The sequence below is a fragment of the Malurus melanocephalus genome, unplaced genomic scaffold, assembly GCF_030028575.1.
Source record: "Malurus melanocephalus ecotype Western Australia unplaced genomic scaffold, MMel_1.1 scaffold_0, whole genome shotgun sequence".
NCBI lineage: Eukaryota > Metazoa > Chordata > Aves > Passeriformes > Maluridae > Malurus > Malurus melanocephalus.
In genome coordinates this window covers 7,797,332-7,818,061 of record NW_026623232.1, presented here as the reverse complement: position 1 = coordinate 7,818,061, position 20,730 = coordinate 7,797,332, and the positions used below count along the sequence as shown (strand labels likewise).

Below are 20,730 nucleotides of genomic sequence, written 5' to 3'. Positions count from 1 at the left end.
ATTGAGTCCTGCCTTTCTCTTTGCAYATTTCATCACTCTGAGGTTTTAACCTGGATGGTTTCCCAGAAACCATATGTCCTAGAGGCTTTCTATTGTTGTTGGGAATTTATGTTCCCAGGCTTCATAAGCTGTGATAGACAACACTGTTGTGTCAACATGGTATATAGTATGACTGATATCATAGTTGAATAAAATCAGGTTTTCCTGAATGTAGGTTTTGTTGTCATAGCAATTAACTCCTGCAGTGCATTGCTGATGCCTGTCTTTATCCCTCTATGTACACTTGTCATAAGTTCTGAAGACTATTTGTATTGGCATTTATAAATAAGTAATGTACTTAAAAGGAAAAGGACATTGCAACATCACTATGCTGTGGGACACCATTCTAGAACAAAAGCTTCTAAGGCTGCTTAAGCATGAGACCCTGGAATAATTGGGAGCTGGACATCATCACTTAGAAAAAATGCAAATTGAATTATTTAAGCAATGAACTTTCTTTAAGATTTTTTTACCTTGCTTTGAATACTGTCCACAGGAGGTACCACTGAAATAGCATGGAGTAGCAGACTTTTGGGCCAATAATGAAAACTTTATGCTGAAAACTTATAACTCGGTGTTATACCAATGTCCTAAACACAGTGACTTCATTCTTCTGAAAGTGAAAACATCTCACTCCTCCTAATCAAACTCTGAAGTCTTGCTCCCTAATAAATAACTTTTGGTAATATACTGCTACAATTTTACTGGATCATTAAAAATTGTGCTCTGGATGTGTATGTCAAACAATCAATAGGACCATTTTTTCTCATATGCTTTTGATACCAGGAAGGCCATTGTAAGAAGAGGAAGTTGTATAAGCTGAAAGCCACTTTCCGTCCCCTAATTTCTGCCTTTTGCTGAATGTTTGGATATTTCAATATTTTTTCTTCAGCATTTTATCATAAGATGTTTTTTTCAATTCATACTGTCTGGGTTTTGATGCAATATAATGTATTTAGAAATAAGCACTATATGTGTACCCTGCTGTGAAGATAAGACATTATATGAACACCTGTTCAGTGTYACCTGTTGACTTTAGTCCATGCTGTTGGTAAAGGTATTCTGTCAGAATTTTTTTGAGAGGTTTGCTAGGTCTTATTTAAACAAAAATTATGGGAAATAAACAAAAAATAAATGGGAATTTTTTTTTGTGGAAGTATAAATTTTTTTTAAATGCAGTCTACATGTCTTGTGTATAAGAAAGGTCTTGGCCATGCCTCTATTATAGAGTATTAAAATCTATTTCTCTAGAAAAATAAGTCAGTTTCTCAATTCATAGCCTTATGAATATTGAATATGTATTAGCACCATATTACTTGCTGAATAAATTGTAATATTGTATAATTAAATAGATATTTAAAATAAATATTGATGGTTAGTGAGCCAAATCAGAGACCTTCGAAAAGGTCTCTGAGGTCATTGAGTCAAACTGACTTCATGTGTGTCTCTGAAGAAGTTTAATTACTATTCTTATTGATTTTATTTCTAGCACTTGTGAAAGGGTTGGTTCCTTTGGATACGAGTACCACCAAGGAAGATTCTACTAGTGTTGCTGCCAGTGAAAGGAAGCTGCAAGCAGAAGGAGGAAAGCAGTAGAACATTTTACAAAACCACACCAGTTTTCTCTGTGGTAAATTCCATTCCACTCTTTTTTTGGTTTTGAACAGTAGTAATTCCATCTGCTATAGGAGTGATGCACCCTTAATGATTCAGCAATTGCCAAACACTCAAACRAAAGAGCACCAAGAGTGATCGGGATGAACTCTTATGATAATTTAGGTGACTTGTACACCAAAGGCTTTCTGGGAATTTGCTATTCTCTTGTATTTGTTATTGCAATCCTCCTAGACTAAATTTATTGCATTTCTGAAAAAAGRTAAAGTGAAATACCTGTGGCAATTATCTTTGCTATGATCTTATTTACCCGCGTACAGAAACTGTTCTGACATTTGTTTTTTTATTTTTTAATAACATTATTAATAATGAAAAATATTCTGAAACTACCTATTATTATGAGAGTCATTATACAGTGTTGTACAGACACATTTGTGATTTTAGGTCCTTCAGTTTGAACAAATCATTTAAGAAAGAAGTGATAAACAAAACAAAATTTTCTCAAAGCTAGTAAAAATTCATATCTTGGTTACAGGTTCAGCATATATGTRTTACAAAGAATTACTCCTTTGGCCAGAACAGTTTTATCAGATGGCCTCTGGTAAGGCACTTTAAAGAATCTGAATTTCACCCATCTGTATCAAGTGTTTTGAAGGGCACTTCTTTGTGGCTGTGAAAATTTTAATAGCAGGGTTGAATGTTCATTTATTTATTCTGTTTTGTTCTCTGTTAGAGAAGATATGTCATATTGATTGTAAAATATTATGGAAATACAATATTGCACATTTGTATTTGTTCAGCTATCTCAATTCTAAACAAATTGGACACAATTTTGCATTACAGTGGTCTCAAAGAGCAAATCACAGAAGAATTTTCTGCTGTCTAAAGAAATGCAGGTGTTTCTGATGGTTCTTGTTTTTTTCTCCTCTCAACCRCTTCTGGCTGGATCACTGCTAGTGTGCCTTAAACGATTTGCCAAATCTGTCGGAGTACTGTAGCAATATTAACACCATTCAAACCATTTTGTTTTGCAGACTCCTGTCATATTTAGGAAGCCTATTTCTTCTGTCATTTTTTAGCACTGTAGGTGTCTCAGGCATTATTCACAAGTCACGATGTGCCAACTCAAAAGAGGACTTTTTTTTTTTTTCTTTCTATTTTTCTCTCTGATGAAGTGTTCTGCACCCACTCCCTAGTGGGTTCTCTGGACAGTGTATTTCCTTGACAATCACCTTGTATTCAACCTATTTCAAACAGAACAACATGCTGAGAGCATCAAAATCAGACACAGAAATGAGAAAAACATTGAGTTCTTTCTCTGTTCATTTTCTGTGAACTTAAATTGCTTAAATTTTTTCTTAAAAATCTGATTTGGTTAAAAACATCTCTACCTCTTGTTGTGTATTGTCCTGTGCATGGTAGTTATGTYATTGGCTTTTCACAGACTTCTGGGACATCTCAGCAAAACCGGCATATCCACCTCTTGTGATCTCAACAGCCATGACAGGGACAAGAAAAAAGCAGCAAATAAACTTCTCTCTACAAAGAGTGTGGATGTCATGAAACAGTGTTTAGCTCATGCCACAATTACCATAAACTAAACTTACTTTAAGTGGATCCAACATTTGTAATTTATTTTTTATTGGATCAGAGCAGAGCTGGAAATATGGCATTTAAAATATTTTAACTGGTTTGTCTGCTAAAACATTAAAAAATTGCAAAATGAAATGTCATCAGCTTGGAGGCTTTATGATACCTAGAAATTATGGCCAAAACATAGAAAGGTCACTTTAAAATATATTATGAAACAGTAAATCATGCTCTCAAAACACTGTATGTTGTAACAAGGTCTGGTGCATGGACTGCTGATGGATAAATGTATGCTCTACCCAATTTACTGAAGTTTAAATGTTTTTTTTTGAGGTAAAAGTGCCTGTTGGTAAATGAATGGGGCTTTAAGAGTCTCAGCTGAGAAGTAATACCAGAAATATAATGTCCTCTCTTTTCCTAAGGAATTTGTAAAATTCTTACCATTTTATATATTTTTACATTTTTTCCTAACTTGTGACTTAGAAATCTGAAGTATATTTTTTTAAAACAGGATCACTACTGCTTTATATTGTTGGAAAACTAAGCATAAACAGTCTGATTTCCCTCACTATTACATCAAGTACTGAATCTGATTTTTGAACTCTACAGGACAGAAATTACTGCTGAGTGAATAATTTTGGCATTAAGATTCTAAATGTGTTCAGTGCACCAGTACATTTGCCTTTGGCCTTGTGACTGAGTTTTCAGTGGAGTTTTATATCCTTTTATAAAATTTTCTAAAAGGGCTGGAAGAACAGAAGAGACGTCAAACCACACTAAAAAAAAAAAAAAAAAACCAGCAACAACAAAAAAAGGAATTTTTACTGAGTAGACTTATGGACTCCAAAACCAGGAAATTCTTTCTTAAATTTATCCTCTTGGCATGGCAGTCTAGATAGCATGTAATATTTGTCTCTCTTCCACCTTTGGTGGAGGTTCATATTACAAAGTGAATTTTGTTTCCTCTTTACTGAAGGCTGTAGTTCCGTTCATGACATTATGTGAAACTGTCCCTTTGTGGTTTAAGAAATAATATTTTTTCCATATTGGTCTGAAATAATACTCTTCTGCACAGTTTCAGTTTTTAAAGTAGAAAAGCAGATAATTTTTAAATAAAAAACTTTTGTATATTTCATATTTCTTTAAAATTGCTGATCCTTTTGGTAGCCAGATTTTTTTATACTTTAACCCTTTAATGACACACAGAAAATGATGGATTATTTCTTTTTTCTGTTTAGCATTAGGCAAATCAGGCAATTTTTAATGTATKTACTAAGTACATACAGATTTAGTAAGCTAATATCGGGCATTCTTTTTTTTTAATGCTGTACTGAAATACAGTGTTTCAATATTGTGCTTTCAAAAGTGCACTGGCCCTCTATTTCAGCATCAAATAGTTGACACATGAATAAGCTATACATTTTATGCCCTTTAGTTCCTTAATATTTTACAGTAGACTTGAGAGTACTTAATTACTTTTGAGATTRTATTTACTAAATAGTCAAAATAATTTATTTTCATTGTGTAATTATGTCATCCTAAGAAAAATTGTTGAAAATAAAATAGTCCAGTATAAAAAAAAAAAAATACAGAGTAAAACAATGCAATTTTCTTACATTTGCTTCTCAAATTTTTGATGGAAGCCAGTCTTCAGTGATGGTGAAAGAACTCTTTAGATATTCAAAGCTCAGCCACATCCTTACTAACTGTTCCAGCAGAGTAAATAAAGCAGATATATGAAAATCCCATACAGCAAAGAAACTACTGTTCTAAAATCCATTTCTGAGCTAAAGAATCTGCGTATCAGTTCATCCATGGTTTACAAGGCATAGTCTCTGCACTGTGTTGCACTGAATGGTTTTTCGTGAATGAAAATGACAGTATTATCCTGATAAAATTTTTTGGGCTAAAAATGAGAAGTATGCAACCTGGATACTTTCTCATATGTATAACATGCARAAAAAAATTATTAATAAATTATGTGGCACTGCTTGTTACAGTCTCATTTTACTTTGACTTTGACACACTACTTGTGTTAAACTCCTCATGCTTGCAGTGTGTTAGTAACAAATTTATATCTCTCTAAGCCCTCTTCACCCCACAGAAGTAATGGATACTGAAGTCAGTGTGAGCTACAGGTCAGGATCTGGCAATAAGGCATTTTCAAAAATGGATTTGCAGCAGGGCATCACAAAAATTCCTGTGGTTTTGGTCTTAATTGAAGAGTTTAGAAGCAGTTGTAGAGGAAAAATAGCAATAGAAGGGATGTAAAACAGTTCATGATTAAAGTTACACAACACTTTCATTCTTGATGTCTTAGCTTAAAAACTGCCTTAGATCTACTGTTTACATCTGATTAAAAGTGATCCCTAAATAAAATTCCATCTTGTATAATTTTTTTTTACATGCTACAGTATGTTGTACTTTAGCTCAACTCATCTCAACTCTTTACTGTAAGCATGTCTAGGCTGTTGTGAGTATGAACTTACTTGGTTTTCTATGTAAATAATTAGATTTTAAATCTGAAGAATATTTTAGTGCTCCACATAGGAGTACAACAGAGGAGAATCTGATAACCAAGATATTCAAAAATCTGTAATGTCTCTGGGAATATTGACGAGAAAAATGAAGGAGACTGCTGTGGTTAAAATCCAGCAACAGCCTTCATTTATCATTTGTGCTCACAACAATAGCTCTCCTGTTTCTAAAGCCGAAGTTGCACTTCTGTCATTTCTCTGACTGAAATAATGGGGGTTTCTTCTCTCTTTCCCTAATAATGGCAAAATCTGTAGAGTGAAAATATGTGGTGATGATATTTTTTAATTTCTAGTCATTTTATTTAGGAATCTACTGGGTGCTATTTGTAACTAAATGCTTTAGTTAATGTGGTTGTTAAAATGCTTTTGTTAAATTTTATTTAAAAACAACAACTGCGTAGAGATACTTATTTTAGGATAATTTTGCCTTTTATTTTTTAGGGACATAGCTCCTTAATAGGTGTTTTGTGTAAGTGCAATGGTTGTTCTTGAGTTCTCTGTTATTTTCATCTGTCTTCAGACCAGAGTTGTTTTGATCTTGGACTACTTTTCTCATCTGCCATCTGCAGTGCACTAGTATGTCAGAAGATATACCATCATTTCATCACTTACCCTTTGTCAATAATTTTGGTAGTTGATATTCCCAGGAATTACATTAGTGTTAAAGGCAGTTGTTTCTTATGAACTCTTTTCATATGAGTTCTGCCACTCTTACTTGTTTACTAAAATAAAAGCTACTTAGTAAATGGACTAACATCAGGTCACTTGCTGTCTAATTTTGAAGATTATTCCACAGGCCAAAGTAAATGTGTCTTACTACATTTGTCTAGATTTTCTAGCTGCCAGCATTGATTCTACTATCAGTTTGTAGAAGGAAATGGTACAGGATTGCTGCAATTACCCTGAAATCTTATTGATTCAAGGCAAAAATGAGACTACAACTAATTTAGGACATCTAAGTGCTTAGTCTAGAACCTAAAATACTCGTATTACAAAGTGTATTTCTTCAGTGTGTTAATATCAAATCACCTGCATTATAACAGTTGCTGACATCTAAAATATTTCTGAAAAGTGACCCTGAAATTTGCTAAAGATGATCAAAAGGATTTTTGTGTCGCTCACATTGTTAAACAAGCATGAAACTGGGAAGCAGCCCAATTTATGTTCTGGCATGAGGCTCTTCACAGAAACCACCAGTGACACAGTTTTGTACTTAGTGTGGAAAGTGATGAAGATGAGCTGTGTTTTGCTGCTGGCCAAGAGAACAGTTTACATCTGTTGCTGTTTGGTGTATGGAGCTCGACGAGTGTACCATTTTTACTGAGGCTTTCACTGCCGGGTACAGCACTGACAGCACCATTTCATTCAAASAGCGGCCACCATGAAGACATCATGTAGCTGGCAGAACTTTTGTTTCATGTTTTAACTAACAGAACGTCAACAAGTCCATCAGAAACCTTGAAGTTGTTTAGTCTTCACTGGAGCAGTCTCCAGCGCAGTCTTACAGCTAGAAAATGCAGAAACCTTGGTCAGTGTGAGCAATATCAGCAGGGAGGCTCGCTAGCCATGGAAGGTGAATCCATTAATATGTTGTCCATTGATCAATTAGAGGTCTGTAAATTAAGAAAAACTAATCTATGAAGTTTTTAAAAGTGAGATAAATTRTTCTTATTTCATAGTGAAAAATAATTCTGTGAAAATGGAAAAATGAAGTACCAAAGTCAAGATGTACTTAATTTTTCCAGAATGTAAGTATTTTCTTAAACTTCTCTAGGGTGACAGCCTTTTATAAAGGTAAAATGAAGCTCTGGATAAGTTAATCAACAAACATCAGCCCCGCTTAGTGTCATTTGATGTGTGAGACTTGCTCACTTTGATTTAGACTTAACCATGCTTAAGGAAAATCTGTTATGTGTGCTGTGCACTGAATAGCAAAGTTGAAATAGTTCCATTGGAGACAGCTGATGTGCTACAGAAGGAATACTAGCCCTTGCAGTATATTTTAACAAATAGATCAAATGTTCAAATTTCTGCCATGGTATTATATTACCAGAAAAAAGCAGCAAATAGAAAAATATTTAGACTTTAGGTAAGAGTGTGAATGCAATAACAGTGTATTACTGAGGGTTTGAAGGTGTATCACTTTTGAGGCTGACAGTTCTATATTTGCTTAATAGCAAATGCTGATATTTTTTTTTTTTCCTTGGAGACTGTGAGAAGAAAATGTTATTCACTTTTCAGTTCTGGAATAAGTTTTGCTATTTCATGCTGTCAGATTCTGTTTAATTTGGGGTTAGCTAAAAAACAAAAAAAAACCCAGCTAATTCTCATACTTCATTACAAGCAGATCTAATTAAGTTAGTTGGTACATGAGCCATTTTTCTCCAGATCTTTTGTTTTCATTTCATTTGAATAAAATACAGTGGGTTTTTGCATTTAGTGTCCTAAAACTGGAACAGTTTTAGTGAGCTAGCATTTAAGTTGGGACATTCTAAAACTAAGATTGCCCAGGCATTTCAGACATATGACACTGAACATATTACATTATATTTCCCAGTCAACTATTGTCACTGCAGTAAAGTATAAAGTAACCACAAGGAATCTGCAGAATTTCAACAAATTATATCAATGTAGAATGTGTCTCTGTGCTGGTGTGAAGTCAGAAAGGTTGCTTTAATACTTCTAAACCTTAATGTTAATGTAATAGAAATGTTAATAGTGGAATGAAATTCTTTAGCACTGAATTGTTTCTTGACTTGGAGTCCTTCAAAGTTAAGYGAGCAGTCCAGCTCTTCATACATATTCAAGTTCACCTTACTATAGTAACCAGAACTATTTCAGTTTCCTTCAAACCTGATTTCTGAAATGTAAAAGTGTGTTCAGACTTTTAATAACTATGTAGGCATCAGGTATATCCTGTTCGCATAATTATGTATCTTTCTTATAGATATTGACATGTTTAAACATGTTCATACACTGTAAAATTTTACTSGTCAAAAAGAAAATTAATCCTTTTAAGCTTGGAAATCGTGACTGCAGTAAAGATAGCAGAGGCCTTGTCTGTAATGTCAGTGGAGTTACAACTTCATGCTGAATTTTAGAAAAGGGGAGAGAAATATTTTCTTAGTCCATTTCTTTGTTGCATTGTGGAGGTCTCTAAGTCTACAACATGTGTTGGCCAGGTGAGCAACAAGTACTTGCTGGAAAACATATGATCTTATGAAAATAATTTGATAGCAAGCTGCAAAACATTGGAATAATTTGACATAATGTCATTTTTATAATTTAGATTTTTTAAAAATCTGAGAAATTACATTTTGAGTTCATTTAGATTCTTTCATRTTTTCAAGAGGACTAGATCAAAGTTAATTATATAGTGAAAACCACTGTACTTCTGAATATCGTCAATATAATCTTATGAAATTTGAAAAAATCTGAAATATKGCAGCTCTTTGTTCTACCCTAATGTGGTCTACTACAGCTTTTTCAAAATAATGAAGCCATCTCCAAGGAGAGATAGTTCACCTGTACTGTGTATCGATTGTATATCACTCTTGTGACTAAATGTTTTGTTTCTCATCAGTTTTTTAACTGATCTAGTAATTCATTGAGTACCCCAGATGGGAATTTTTATGTGTGTAGGGAGAAGCTAATTATATCTTACATCTAAATGCAAACAATATTGGTAGGGATTTTTTTTTAGCAAAACACTCATAAAATAAAACCAGTTTTGGCTTTTTTTGTCCTGTGATGTTTTTGCTCCAAGATAGCTTCAGAAAGTGTTTGCAGTCCACTTTTTCCATTATCTGCCATCTTCAAGGTGGAAAAAAATCCAACTTGACTGCCTTGAGAATTACATAATGAATTTAAAAATACAGAATCATAGAATCATTTAGGTTAGAAAATAATCAAGTTCAACCAAACTACTGCTTGACTGCTACTTCCTGTAAATCACATGGATGCACATAAAACTAAGTCTACAGGTTGGATTTTCAGAACACCTCATGCTGGTTTAGGAACAATGCATTATAGAAAGGAGGAGCTGTTTCCATGTTGTTGTGATGTACAGATCCTTACCAACCTGTGAAGCTTGAAGCACTTGGTTACACACAAGGTGTGACTTGTGTCTCACCAGAACACCAGATTTATTGTTGAGTTGCTGCATTGACTTCTGAATACCTGTGCCTGATTTATACCCATATGAAGCCAGAATCAAATCTCATGTATAGAGCCTAAGTACCAATCAAACTACTAAGTGCTGAGATCTTGTCAAGTTGATTGCAGAATGAGGTATATGAAGGCTGTCTTTTATGCTCTGAGTATGTTGTTGCAAACTGAGAGCTTGGCACAGTCTGCAGGTATGTTTAAGTTTGGTTAAGGCTCTACCAGGAAAGTTCATATGTTAATTTAACGTCAACATTTGAACCTACTTTCTGCAATTAGGCTATAAAATGTTAGCCAATGAGGCAGTAACAAAAATATCAAGCTACATTACTCTTGCTGACTTGGGACTTACTCCAAGCAATTCCTGAAGGCAGGGTTGCAAGTCTTTATTGCATCTCAGGAGATAGTACCTTTGCAGGTTCAAAGTTGCTAGCTGTACTTGTAATTTAAAGTGTAACGCAAAAACTTGTCATTTTTGTAAGCTAACATAATAAATTATTTTTCCAAGCAATGCTTAGCATCTGTATTCATTTACCCAACATTGCCAAACTTTTGTAAAGATCTGTTTTATGTCATTGATCTTTTTTGGTTTTGTGAAATATAGATGTGTGATTTATGTTGCCCGATTTTCTTTTTAACTTGTCTTTAGGAGCAGTCAGATTTTTTCTGTTCCCTTTCTTCTACTATAATACTTGCTTAAAAACTAATATGGTAGTTTCATTATGAGAATAAGTAATTTTCTTCATAAATGTATATTCAAAACACTTACTGAGGTTAAAGATTTGTTTACTGTTAAGGGCCCAAAAATCTGGCAATGGGTTGTAGTGTTACAATAGGAGCGGGTCGTTACATTGGCCATTATTGAGAGTGTTTCCAGAGATGCCCTTAATTAGGACAGGCTGTTGTTTCTATAGAGTGTGAACAAGATCCATCTGATTGAACTTGGGTCTGGAGAGAATACATGCCTCCATCAAAATGAACCTGCCTTTGTAGTTAACAGGATCTGTGGCAACCTTYATCTCACCCCAATGTAAACAGCTAGGGTTGGATCAAATTGCAGTGAACTGCTCTAACCATATTATTTAAATCTCCATTTAGTAAACAATAAAACCAGACACCTACCTTAGATACATGTAGCTGCATTGTAGGCATTACGTCTACCCACAGAGTGGRGTCTATCCATGTTGCTTTATTTGGATTCCAGGGTAAATGGTTTGTTACCTTAAATAAGAGACACCCCTGAAGGCAGTGGAATGGGATACAGTTAAACAAGCAGAGATTGGGCCATCATAGTATTTATTGAAACAAAAATCATTGTTGCTGGGAAGTTCCACACCGCTAMATTTCTATGGAAGCATTTCATGGAAAAACAAAGCCTTGCATTATATTTTCAAATACAAAGTAAAACCAAACCAAACCAAAACAGTATTACATAATTCCATATAATGAAGTTTTCTTATTCTGGTTTGTCACAAGATGATGGCTAAAATAGAGTTTCTTTATATACTAAGAAATCAGTCATTGAAAGCCTGTAATTATTTTATTAATTATGTTCTACTCAGTTACATATTCCCTTGCCTCTTGAAGTTAAGAGGTTTTGCATGTCTTTTMCATAGTTTTGTGATCTGCAGTTGTTTTATGACAAACTTATTTTTCCTTGGACCATTTTTTTTCACTGATCATAGCAGAGTTGTTTATTTCTCACATGCTTATTCCTCTCTTCCAGCAGCTGTTGCACAACACTTTTCCCCCCTGCTTGCTATCCCAGAGGGTCTAACCATTGCTGATGGGTGCAGCCTTGGCCCTGACAATAGAGCTCTTGTGATGGCAGACAAATACCCTACAGGCTCCTTTACAAGTGAAAAYAAGTAGTTTATTCAAGTCTCCTTTTGGATACCTTCAGAATGTCATCCTTAGGAGGAATTTCAAAAGCAGCACATACTACTGTCTGGAAAAGTCTGCCTGAAAACTACTGCTGAAAGCATCAATGATTCTACAGGAGACAGGATGACTATGAGGACAAGTCAGTCAACATCTCTGATGCTCTTGGTGTGCACACCACACAGCTCAAGCAACACTTCTCAGTGGGTAAGGAAAGTAGGTTGATAAAAAGACTGGGCAAATTGATTTCTTAGGAATTTTAGTTATAACCTCAGAAAAATGCATTTGTTGTGACTTCAGCTAGAAGCCCCAGCTGGCCCTCAGTTAGTAGTGTGAACCTTACTTTATGCTTGTTTTATTAGCCAGGAACCCACTGAAATATGAAATGGTGGTTTTTCCTGGCCTGACGCCGTGCACCTCCTGATGCCTCAAATTCAGATAAGAACTAAACAGAGTACAAGACTGGGTCCACAAGATTCCCCAAAACTGTGGAATAAGAACATTGTTCTTATTTCAGACAATGCTGAAAATTGCAACTGGGATTTTATCTCATGAGCTGAGAATTTTGAAACAATCTGTGTACAGCAAAGTGCAAGCCAGTGTCAATTTTGTCAATTTTAAATAGTAACTTTCAATACTCAGTTTTGTGACAAAACTTCCAAACAGTATATTTAGCATTGAATCTAGCATAGACCTGCAACCAACAACAGTGATTGAGTGCAGCTTATGATTTCCTTACAGTCCCCTGGGAAAAAACTATACAATGACTTTACTAAGAGATGGTTCCAAAAATTCACCCAGGTATATCCTGCCTAGAAATGCAGTGTTATTTTCCTTAGTTTATGTAAACTCCATTTTGTGGTAGAAATAGAATAAGCTCAACTTTAAAGATGTTTGTAAAATACAGGCATGAAAAAGTTTGCTGGCATAAAGCAGGCTAGGGGAATATATTTTCAGATTTTGTAGTCAGATTTCCAGAGTTCCTGAGAGTTGTTGTCTTGACGTCCTTTCTGTTGATCTTACCCTCAGGGCACGTGCAACCTCCTATTTCCCAAATCCTTTTGTATTGTAATCCTCATGCAATGGCTCMCATTTTCTTTATTTGTTTGAGACTGATGGGATCAGGAACTTTTGGAAAAGGCAGGAAGATGACTTCTCCCCAAGGAGTAGCTGAATGTGCTTAGGCAGAGAAGTTTTCAATATATGAGRTGGGGTGGTTGGAGAGGGAGAGCTCAGCATTGGGTGAACAAGGACTTTGCAGAGAGGAGAGAACAGACACACAGCCATACCTGAGAGGTGATGAAAATAATTCCTGGGGATCTAGGAGGTACTGTGCATCATTTGCTACATCTCAGAAAACCATCATGTTGTTGATCTAAGACCAAGCCTGAAAGAAAGGATTCATTTGCGAGCAGGAAATTTTGATAAAGATATTTCTAATCTTTCTTTGTTTTGTTTGAACATTTGTAAGGACCTGCCCTTGAGGCAAGGTTGAGGAACTGAGGTTCCTGTTAATAGATCCCTTGGGGTGCATTGGAGTGAAACACTGAATGACCACTGTGTGTGTATATATATGTATAGATATATGTGTATATATATATATATATATCAAACTTCTTTTGGAACTATTTGATTACAGTGGAAAGGAGCTATGTAGCTGTTTTGATTATTGTCTATAGTAATATAACAATATAAAAGTGTAAACATATCACATAAGAAAGTGTATAAGGAAAGGGAAAAATAGAAAGGAAACATAAGAATAGGTAGAGGATCCTGCATCTGCTACAAGACTTGATTGTTGCAATTTAGATGTCAGTAGGTTGAAGTGATGGTCGCTGTCTTGACCTATTGAAGGTGGGGGGAACCCATGACACAAAAAGTTCCATGAGTTCAAAGGTTCAATACATTCAGATTCAGGTGAGAACATCCAGGTACCTGCCTTGGTTTTACACTGTCTAAGGTAACACTGTAGATCATGCTCAGTCCTCTGGTGGAAGGCCTTAGAAATGAGTGCTGGGGCATTTCAGGGGTCTTTGATGGTTTATGATCCCTTCTAAGACATGATGGCTATTTTTCACACCTTCATAGTTGAGCCAGTTTTTCCTTATCAGAAGGGATGAACACCTTTAGACTTACGTGTGAATGTCCCAATGCCTCCCCTGGGGGTGGGGGAAGGGAAATTTTACACCTGAGCCCTCCTCAAGAGGGAGGACATTGGCATGATAAAAAGCATTTTCCCACCTTGAAGGATGTGCTGCTTATTAGCCTTTTCACTTACCTGGCTCAAATCCCAGCTTGTTGCCAAACAAAGGTTGGTTTGTCCTGGTCATCCTCTGGTGGTGGGAGGGCACCCCCTCTGCACCTGTGCTATTCTTATGCAGATCAGAGGTTTTGTCACAGCACACAAAAACTCGCTTCCTCCCCTTCCATTGCAGGGTGTAAACCTGGCCTCAGCAAAGCACCTGCTGCTTTTGCAAATGGCCAATTGTTTCAGTCTTTTAACCTTTAACATTTCAGTCTTTCCACAACATTACCGAAGTCTCCTGCTCAGCAGGGCTATTTACACCTGTCCATTTGTTTGTTCCTGTTCATTCCCTGGCAGCTATTCTAGTCTGTCCCCTAATTCTCCTTCCTGTTTTTAGATCCAGCCTCTGTCCTTGCAGGAGACAGCTACCCTGGTCTTCTACCAAAAGGCAATTAATTAGTCACAAGTTGACTAGAGATTTTTCTTGATATCACATCTCTACTTGACATGCCCATAATTGTCTGGTAGGGAGGCTTCTTGCTAGTCCAGGACAAGTTACATGTATTCCAGCTCCTTTGAGATCTTTCCAGTTAGACTCATGAAGGAAACATTTCTATCTCACTCCCAGCTATTCCACATGTTCTATCACTGCCAAGTTGAAATATCTTGATACTATGGCTGCAGCTGTCACTGGCTGGTAGTAATTCCTGATTTAGCCAACTTTCCCCATACATTTATTGGCAAGAACAGTGCTCAGAGGAAACTGCCTAACATCCAAATGCTCTGTTATAAAGGAAAAGTACCTAATGATTAAGGCATTATTAATGTAAACCCAAGAACAGTGGTACCATTTCATGCAAAATTTCATCTAATCTAAAATTCTCTCTCCAGATACCAAGAAGTATTGAGAATTTTTTAAATCTTTGATGAGGGTTTTTAAGGGTGTGTTTCCAACATGTAACGATTTTCCTTTCATGGAATTCCTGAACCTGTTGTGATAGCCTCCTATTTAGTGATAGCCTTGAGGTTTCTTTCTGCTTCCATGAATTTGTGCTGATACTTTTAGAGCTTATATGAATTTTAGTATCTGGATGATTCTTTAGCAGAATTCWGTGACTTAACTATGCAGCATGAATGTGGTCAGCTTTCTGAATGTTATCTCTTGAAATGTTCCAATTCATGTGACCTAATTCATGCTACAGTAAAAGATAATTCTGTCTTCCTGAAGACCCTTCTTTTATCATGAAATGTGCTCTTCTAAAAATTATGTGGATAAGAAGAAATTCAGGTTGTTTCTTTCCTCATTAGTTTCTGTTGTGGCTGCCTGATGTTGCAAGTGCTTCAGCAGCAAGGATCCCGTCTGGATGGGATTTTTTTAACAAGGAAGAAAGATTTGTTGGAGTTGTTAGCCACTGTACAGAGGTTGGAATCTTCTTGTTTTATTCTATGGCATTTGGAAGGCAACATACTAAACAAATCCTGTGACCTTTGATGGAGGCTCTGTCCCTTATGCACAGCCTAATTTCAAGAGAATACCTTTTTTTTTTTTTTTTTTTTTCTTTTTTTTTTTTTTTTGCCTGAGGAATCAAGGCTGTTCTGCTGAACAGATAAGATCGACTAATAAAATAAATGAGACTAGCTCATTTGAATGCTCAAAGGGAATGAATGGACAGAAGAYACCCGGGGCATAGCAAAACTGGTTTCTTCAAAGAGGAGTTTCTAAATGAAATTGGGAAGAATAGATATTCCCTGTTCCCTCAAGTAGACTAGACTAATCAGGTATAGACTAATAACTGCAAATGTCTTTTTAACTCACAGTAGAAGATTAATATTTCGTTTGGTTTTTTTGTTTTTTTTTTGTTTTTTTTTTTGTTTGTTTGTTTTTGTTTTGTTTTTTATACTGGGATTCAAAGCCAATGTAATCTTTTGTTGGATCTCAACAGACTGCTCTAACACAGGATCATGAAGAATCATAGAATCATTAAAGTTGGAAAAGATCTCCAAGACCATCAAGTCCAACCTTGTTAAATCCTATTCAGAATGTACCATGTTACAAGGTGTTTCTGCAGTTTCCTACGTAGTAAATAGCATATTGCTGTGATTTAAGATAGGAAGTTTAATTCATGGCTTTTTTCTCTGTGCTAATTTCAAAGCTGGAAGCAAGTGTGCATTACTGCGTTGCCCTGTAGCACAGGCCATCTATCTCAGTGCCCTGTCTCCAACATGGGTGAGGAACAAATTGCTAGACAAGAGTTTAGGCAAGCATTTGGCACTGCCTCCTGAAACTATTCTCCCAGCTTCTGGCAAACTGTGTATCAGAAACATCCTAAACCGAAACTTGTATTTTTGTTCTGTTTTTCTGGTTAGACGTGTGTGGGGGAGTGTTGCTTTTCTGCAGCTAGGAAGAAAACTTCTTCCCTGTTAGATGCATGAAAGGAAATTACCCTTTGTGAGGTAGTGCAGAGTGTAGGCAAACATTAAATTTTTTTTCAAGCATACAAATTTTAATCTGCAGAATGGCATCCATGGCTTCACACAATGGGCTCTTAAATCAGCTCTCATCTCTGCCTATCTGGAAGTGTTTTCATCCTGGTCTGATCCTGAAGGATCCACATTTTTTCAAACTTAACGATTCTGGGGAAGGCCATTGTTTTGTGGAATATAGGAGTGTTTCTCCTTAACAATTCCTATGCCACTAGAGTCTTGACCTACTTGTAGCCATGCCTGTGCTACAGGCAGTAGAGAGGTTATTGCAGGGAGGGGCTGTTCTTCACTGAAGTCGGTGCTGACAGCAGAATCCTCCACGATGCCAGAAGGACTGTGGGTGACTCAACAGGGGTTGTTCTTCCATTTGTTTCAGTACTGAACAATGTCACAGCAGGATGCTGGAAGCTGTATGGGGGATGAGATGTAAAAGCCTACTTTTCAATGCACCATTACTCTATTTAGTGTTTGCTTGCCTTCACTATTGTGTATTTGATGAAGTTTTAATTATTATTTATTATATTGTTAATGCTGCATGCCAAGCACTGTGGATGCAATGAAGATGGTTGGTAAATAAAATAATGMGTATTATACCTGATAATAATGGCCCCTTGCACAGTGAAAGGCCTGAGTGAGCTGGTACTTCTACAAAATGTTTTACTCTTCGTAGTCTTTCTGTACCTTTTCTTCCTAAGTGCCAAGCCTGTAATTAGATCTGCCTTCTTGTTTCTCGAGGTACTAAAGGAGGAACATCTATTTTGAATTTTCATTTTAATTTTCAGGTGTGTAAATTGTCTTGGCCAAAGTAAAGCTGGAAACCTGTGGCTAAACCAGAAAGAATTCTGGTCCCAAGTCTCCTTGCTTTATCTGAAAGACTCTGCATTAATGTACTTAAGGTATTTTTTGGTGAAGGTCTTCATCTGCACTAAAAATGACATTAAAGAATCTAACAAGTTGCCTTCGTTAGTAGGCTAAGCAGAAAAAAAGAGTGCAGTGGCACCTTTTTCATCAGAAAATGTAAGATATCATTCTCCAGTTTTGAATTTTTCAAAGGGTACTGGCAGAAGCCTTGAATTATGTCTCTAGATTTTGCTTTGCTAAGTTTGTGTAAGTGAGCAATTGAGGGCCACAGCCGTGCCAAGCACAGAGGAGAATTAAGATATCAGTTAAGGGAATTTGGAATAAATCAACACAGGAAGACCTTGAAAGAAAATGCATGAGTCACGGAAGGAAAAAAATGCTTCAAAAGGCAGTAGTCTATGACTGTTCAGAGCTGTCAGGAAACATCAGTCCTGCTCCCAACTTCTTTGTTATTTAAAGAAAGAAAAGAAAAATGAGGAATTTAATTTTAATTATATAAAATAACATGCTAGGGATGTAGACCAGGGCCTACTCTGTATCTAATAGTTCACATAATTTGCTTGCTGCCCTGGCTGAGAGCTCCTATACATGCCTGTCATGTGAACTGCAGTTCCCCAAGGCTTTGGGATTATTCAGTTTTGTGCCATAGCCCTCTGTTGCTATTGCTTTAAACCTGATTAATGAATTGGAAGTTTTTCAGGTTTTTTCCTCAGTAAATATTGCCTTATTCTCATATTTGAAGGAAGGAGGAGAGCAGTAGGTTAAATTTAAATATAACTCTGTTTCATTAAGCTCTGGAAACTCAGATGCAAATGAGGGGACAGAAATTGGGTGTAAATGATCCCTTCCAAAGAAATCTCCAGGCAATGCTGGAACAGGTACTTTAGCTGCAAAGAGCTTCTGTTTCATTCACCTTCCGGCTAGGAAAATGTTCTCTTCCCCCTTAACAACAGCAGCAACAAAAAAAAATGCAAACAAACAAAAGAATCGAGAGAATGATCAAGGTCTGCCCAAGTAAGAGCAAATACCTTTCTTATCCTCCTTGGTGCTGCCTGGCATGACAGTAGTCGAGTGTCCTGCTACCCCGGAGGGAGTTCAGAGCATAATCCATAGCACAGCCTGGGAACAGGAAGGGGACCTGGGGAGGCAGCACGCCCCTGCTGCTATGCCAAAGTGCCACAGAGCACTACTGTGTTTGCTGTGCCCCCAGCTCAGAGAGGAAGTTTTGTTTCATCTGTTCTGGCAACTTCACAATTTCCGTTCTAAGCCCCTGAAACTGAGCTGTGCTTGTGTCACATGAGATGCAAAGGGCAGGAAAAACTGGGTTGGGATCAACAGCACAAAAATCCAAAAAGGCAAGTGAAGCTAGAGCACTACTGAGCATTTAAATCAAATMATGAAGATGGGAAAAAATCCTGGCCTTTGCATAGGTGCAGCAGACAAAAATCAGGAGTTAGGAAAGAAAAGCTGCTCTGAGATCACCAAAAGTGTGCCATTGGGATRGATTACCAAGAAGCCCACTGGCCTCCTCTTGGGAAAGCTGTCCATGCCTAAATCTACCCTAGGATGATGGATGCAAAGACAAGAAAGTATAAAGCTACTTCCTCTGGAAAACAAATACCCTTTTCTAATCCTTTCCACCCTTGCCTCTCCCTTTTGATCAAAGGAAAAGGCAACAGAGTTCATTGTGGTAAAAACTGATAAAACAGCTATATTGATGGGTCAGACTCTATTTTGATTTTTCAAAACAGTGGTAGGGATTTTAGAGCCTCAGATTACTGGAAGCACAGCATTGATATGTTCTAAATCCTGGGTTTGTCAAACAGGTTTAATGCATCTAGAGAATAAAAATCACACTAACTAAACAAATGCAAATAATCCCAGGGGTTTATGTAGGATGATGTCTCAGCTTCAGATGTTTCAAATTTCAGGTGTTCATCTCCTTTAATGATGGTCTCCAAAGGTCTGCAGTTCAAAGGGAAAAAAAGAAAAAAAAGCTGAGCATTTGCACTCAAATAACACTGTGTACTGTTTATTCTATTAGTGATGGTGATCCAGTCGCTGGTATCATTCTTTCTATCAGACTTTGACACTTGGATGTCTATTGTTGGATTGGCTGATAGAAAAGTCTATTGTCTTAGTCACTGCTTGAAGCTCTGGAGTAAAGCCTGGCCCTCTTGGACATTTTAAGTAGCTGGTTTATTTGTCTTTCCGAAGCAATTTAACTAAATAGGCCAACACAATCAAATTACATGGGATTCTAAATACATTCCACTGCYCAGTCTGACATCTTAATTAGAACTTTTAAAAAATAATAATTACCTTTTGCTCCCAAAGTTTCACTAACCTTTCTTAAAAATTGGCCAGTGAGTATCACTAGCAGCCACACAAAGCTATTTGTTTTTTAAAGTTGATCAGACTTTCCATTGGCACATATCCTGGCAAAAAAAAAAAAAAAAAAAAAAAAAAAAAAAACAGAGAGAAGGAATACAATTTCTGCTGGTTTAAAAACACAAAAGCAGGGAATCACTGATAGTTCCTGTTGTAATCTTTACTTGCATAAAACCTTTTTTAACCACCTTTGTTTAAAACACTACATTATAAAAACGTTTATTTTCTCATATAGTGTAACATATTTGTGTTGCACAATATTGTGAGTAATTTAAAATACCACAATGATTGCATTGGCTTTTCCATGCTGTTTCCAAATTTTTTTGCCGAAGGGACTGTGTAAGTGAAGCTATTGCTGTTAAGTATAATTTTGAGTTTTTCTGTATTCATTTATAAATTGCCTCCTGTGCCTCAAAGTGGACTATCCTCTGTGAATGAAGGAGGATAAATACCCACTCAGAAAGAGACTCTGGAGTGCATAAAAAGCAAATCGCATCAGTGCTCTGGGATGAGGATTTAACAAGGTGCTAACTAGCATTACTACCTCCTTTAGTCTTCTGTGGGTTGTTAAAGTGGAATAAATTTTAGACACTTTACAAACTTCTTGAATGCACAGTCAACTAACTTACACCAAGCTTTCGGAGAAAACAAACAACACTCCCACCCCAAGTTTCAGTTGTCCTAATCACAAATGCTTCTCTTAGTATTTTTTTCCAGATGTGCTTGTCTAGATAGTGAACTTGAAGGATTTATGGTTTCTTTTAAGATAATTATACCTGACCACAACTAAAAGCAAAACTAGTCAAAGTAAAGTGAGTGCAATTTTCTTAAATTAAAATGGATTTGTTAAATATTAGTTCAGTTATCAGTTTTGGTGCATAGGAACAAGGCTTCATCAATGGAAATTAAATTACAAATTTCATT

General features: G+C 36.3%; 1 protein-coding gene across 3 annotated transcripts in view; it reads left to right on the top strand.

Moving 5' to 3' along the window:
* CEP128 (centrosomal protein 128) overlaps positions 1 to 10,447 on the top strand; it is a 114,278-nt gene extending 103,831 nt beyond the window's left edge. For all 3 annotated transcript variants that reach the window (XM_057381197.1, XM_057381111.1, XM_057381281.1), the window contains one exon: positions 1,529 to 10,447. In XM_057381197.1, coding sequence (XP_057237180.1) covers positions 1,529 to 1,635 — 107 coding nt within the window. In that variant the 3' untranslated portion in view covers positions 1,636 to 10,447. The remainder of the gene's footprint in view (positions 1 to 1,528) is intronic.
* The last annotated feature ends 10,283 nt before the right edge of the window (positions 10,448 to 20,730 follow it).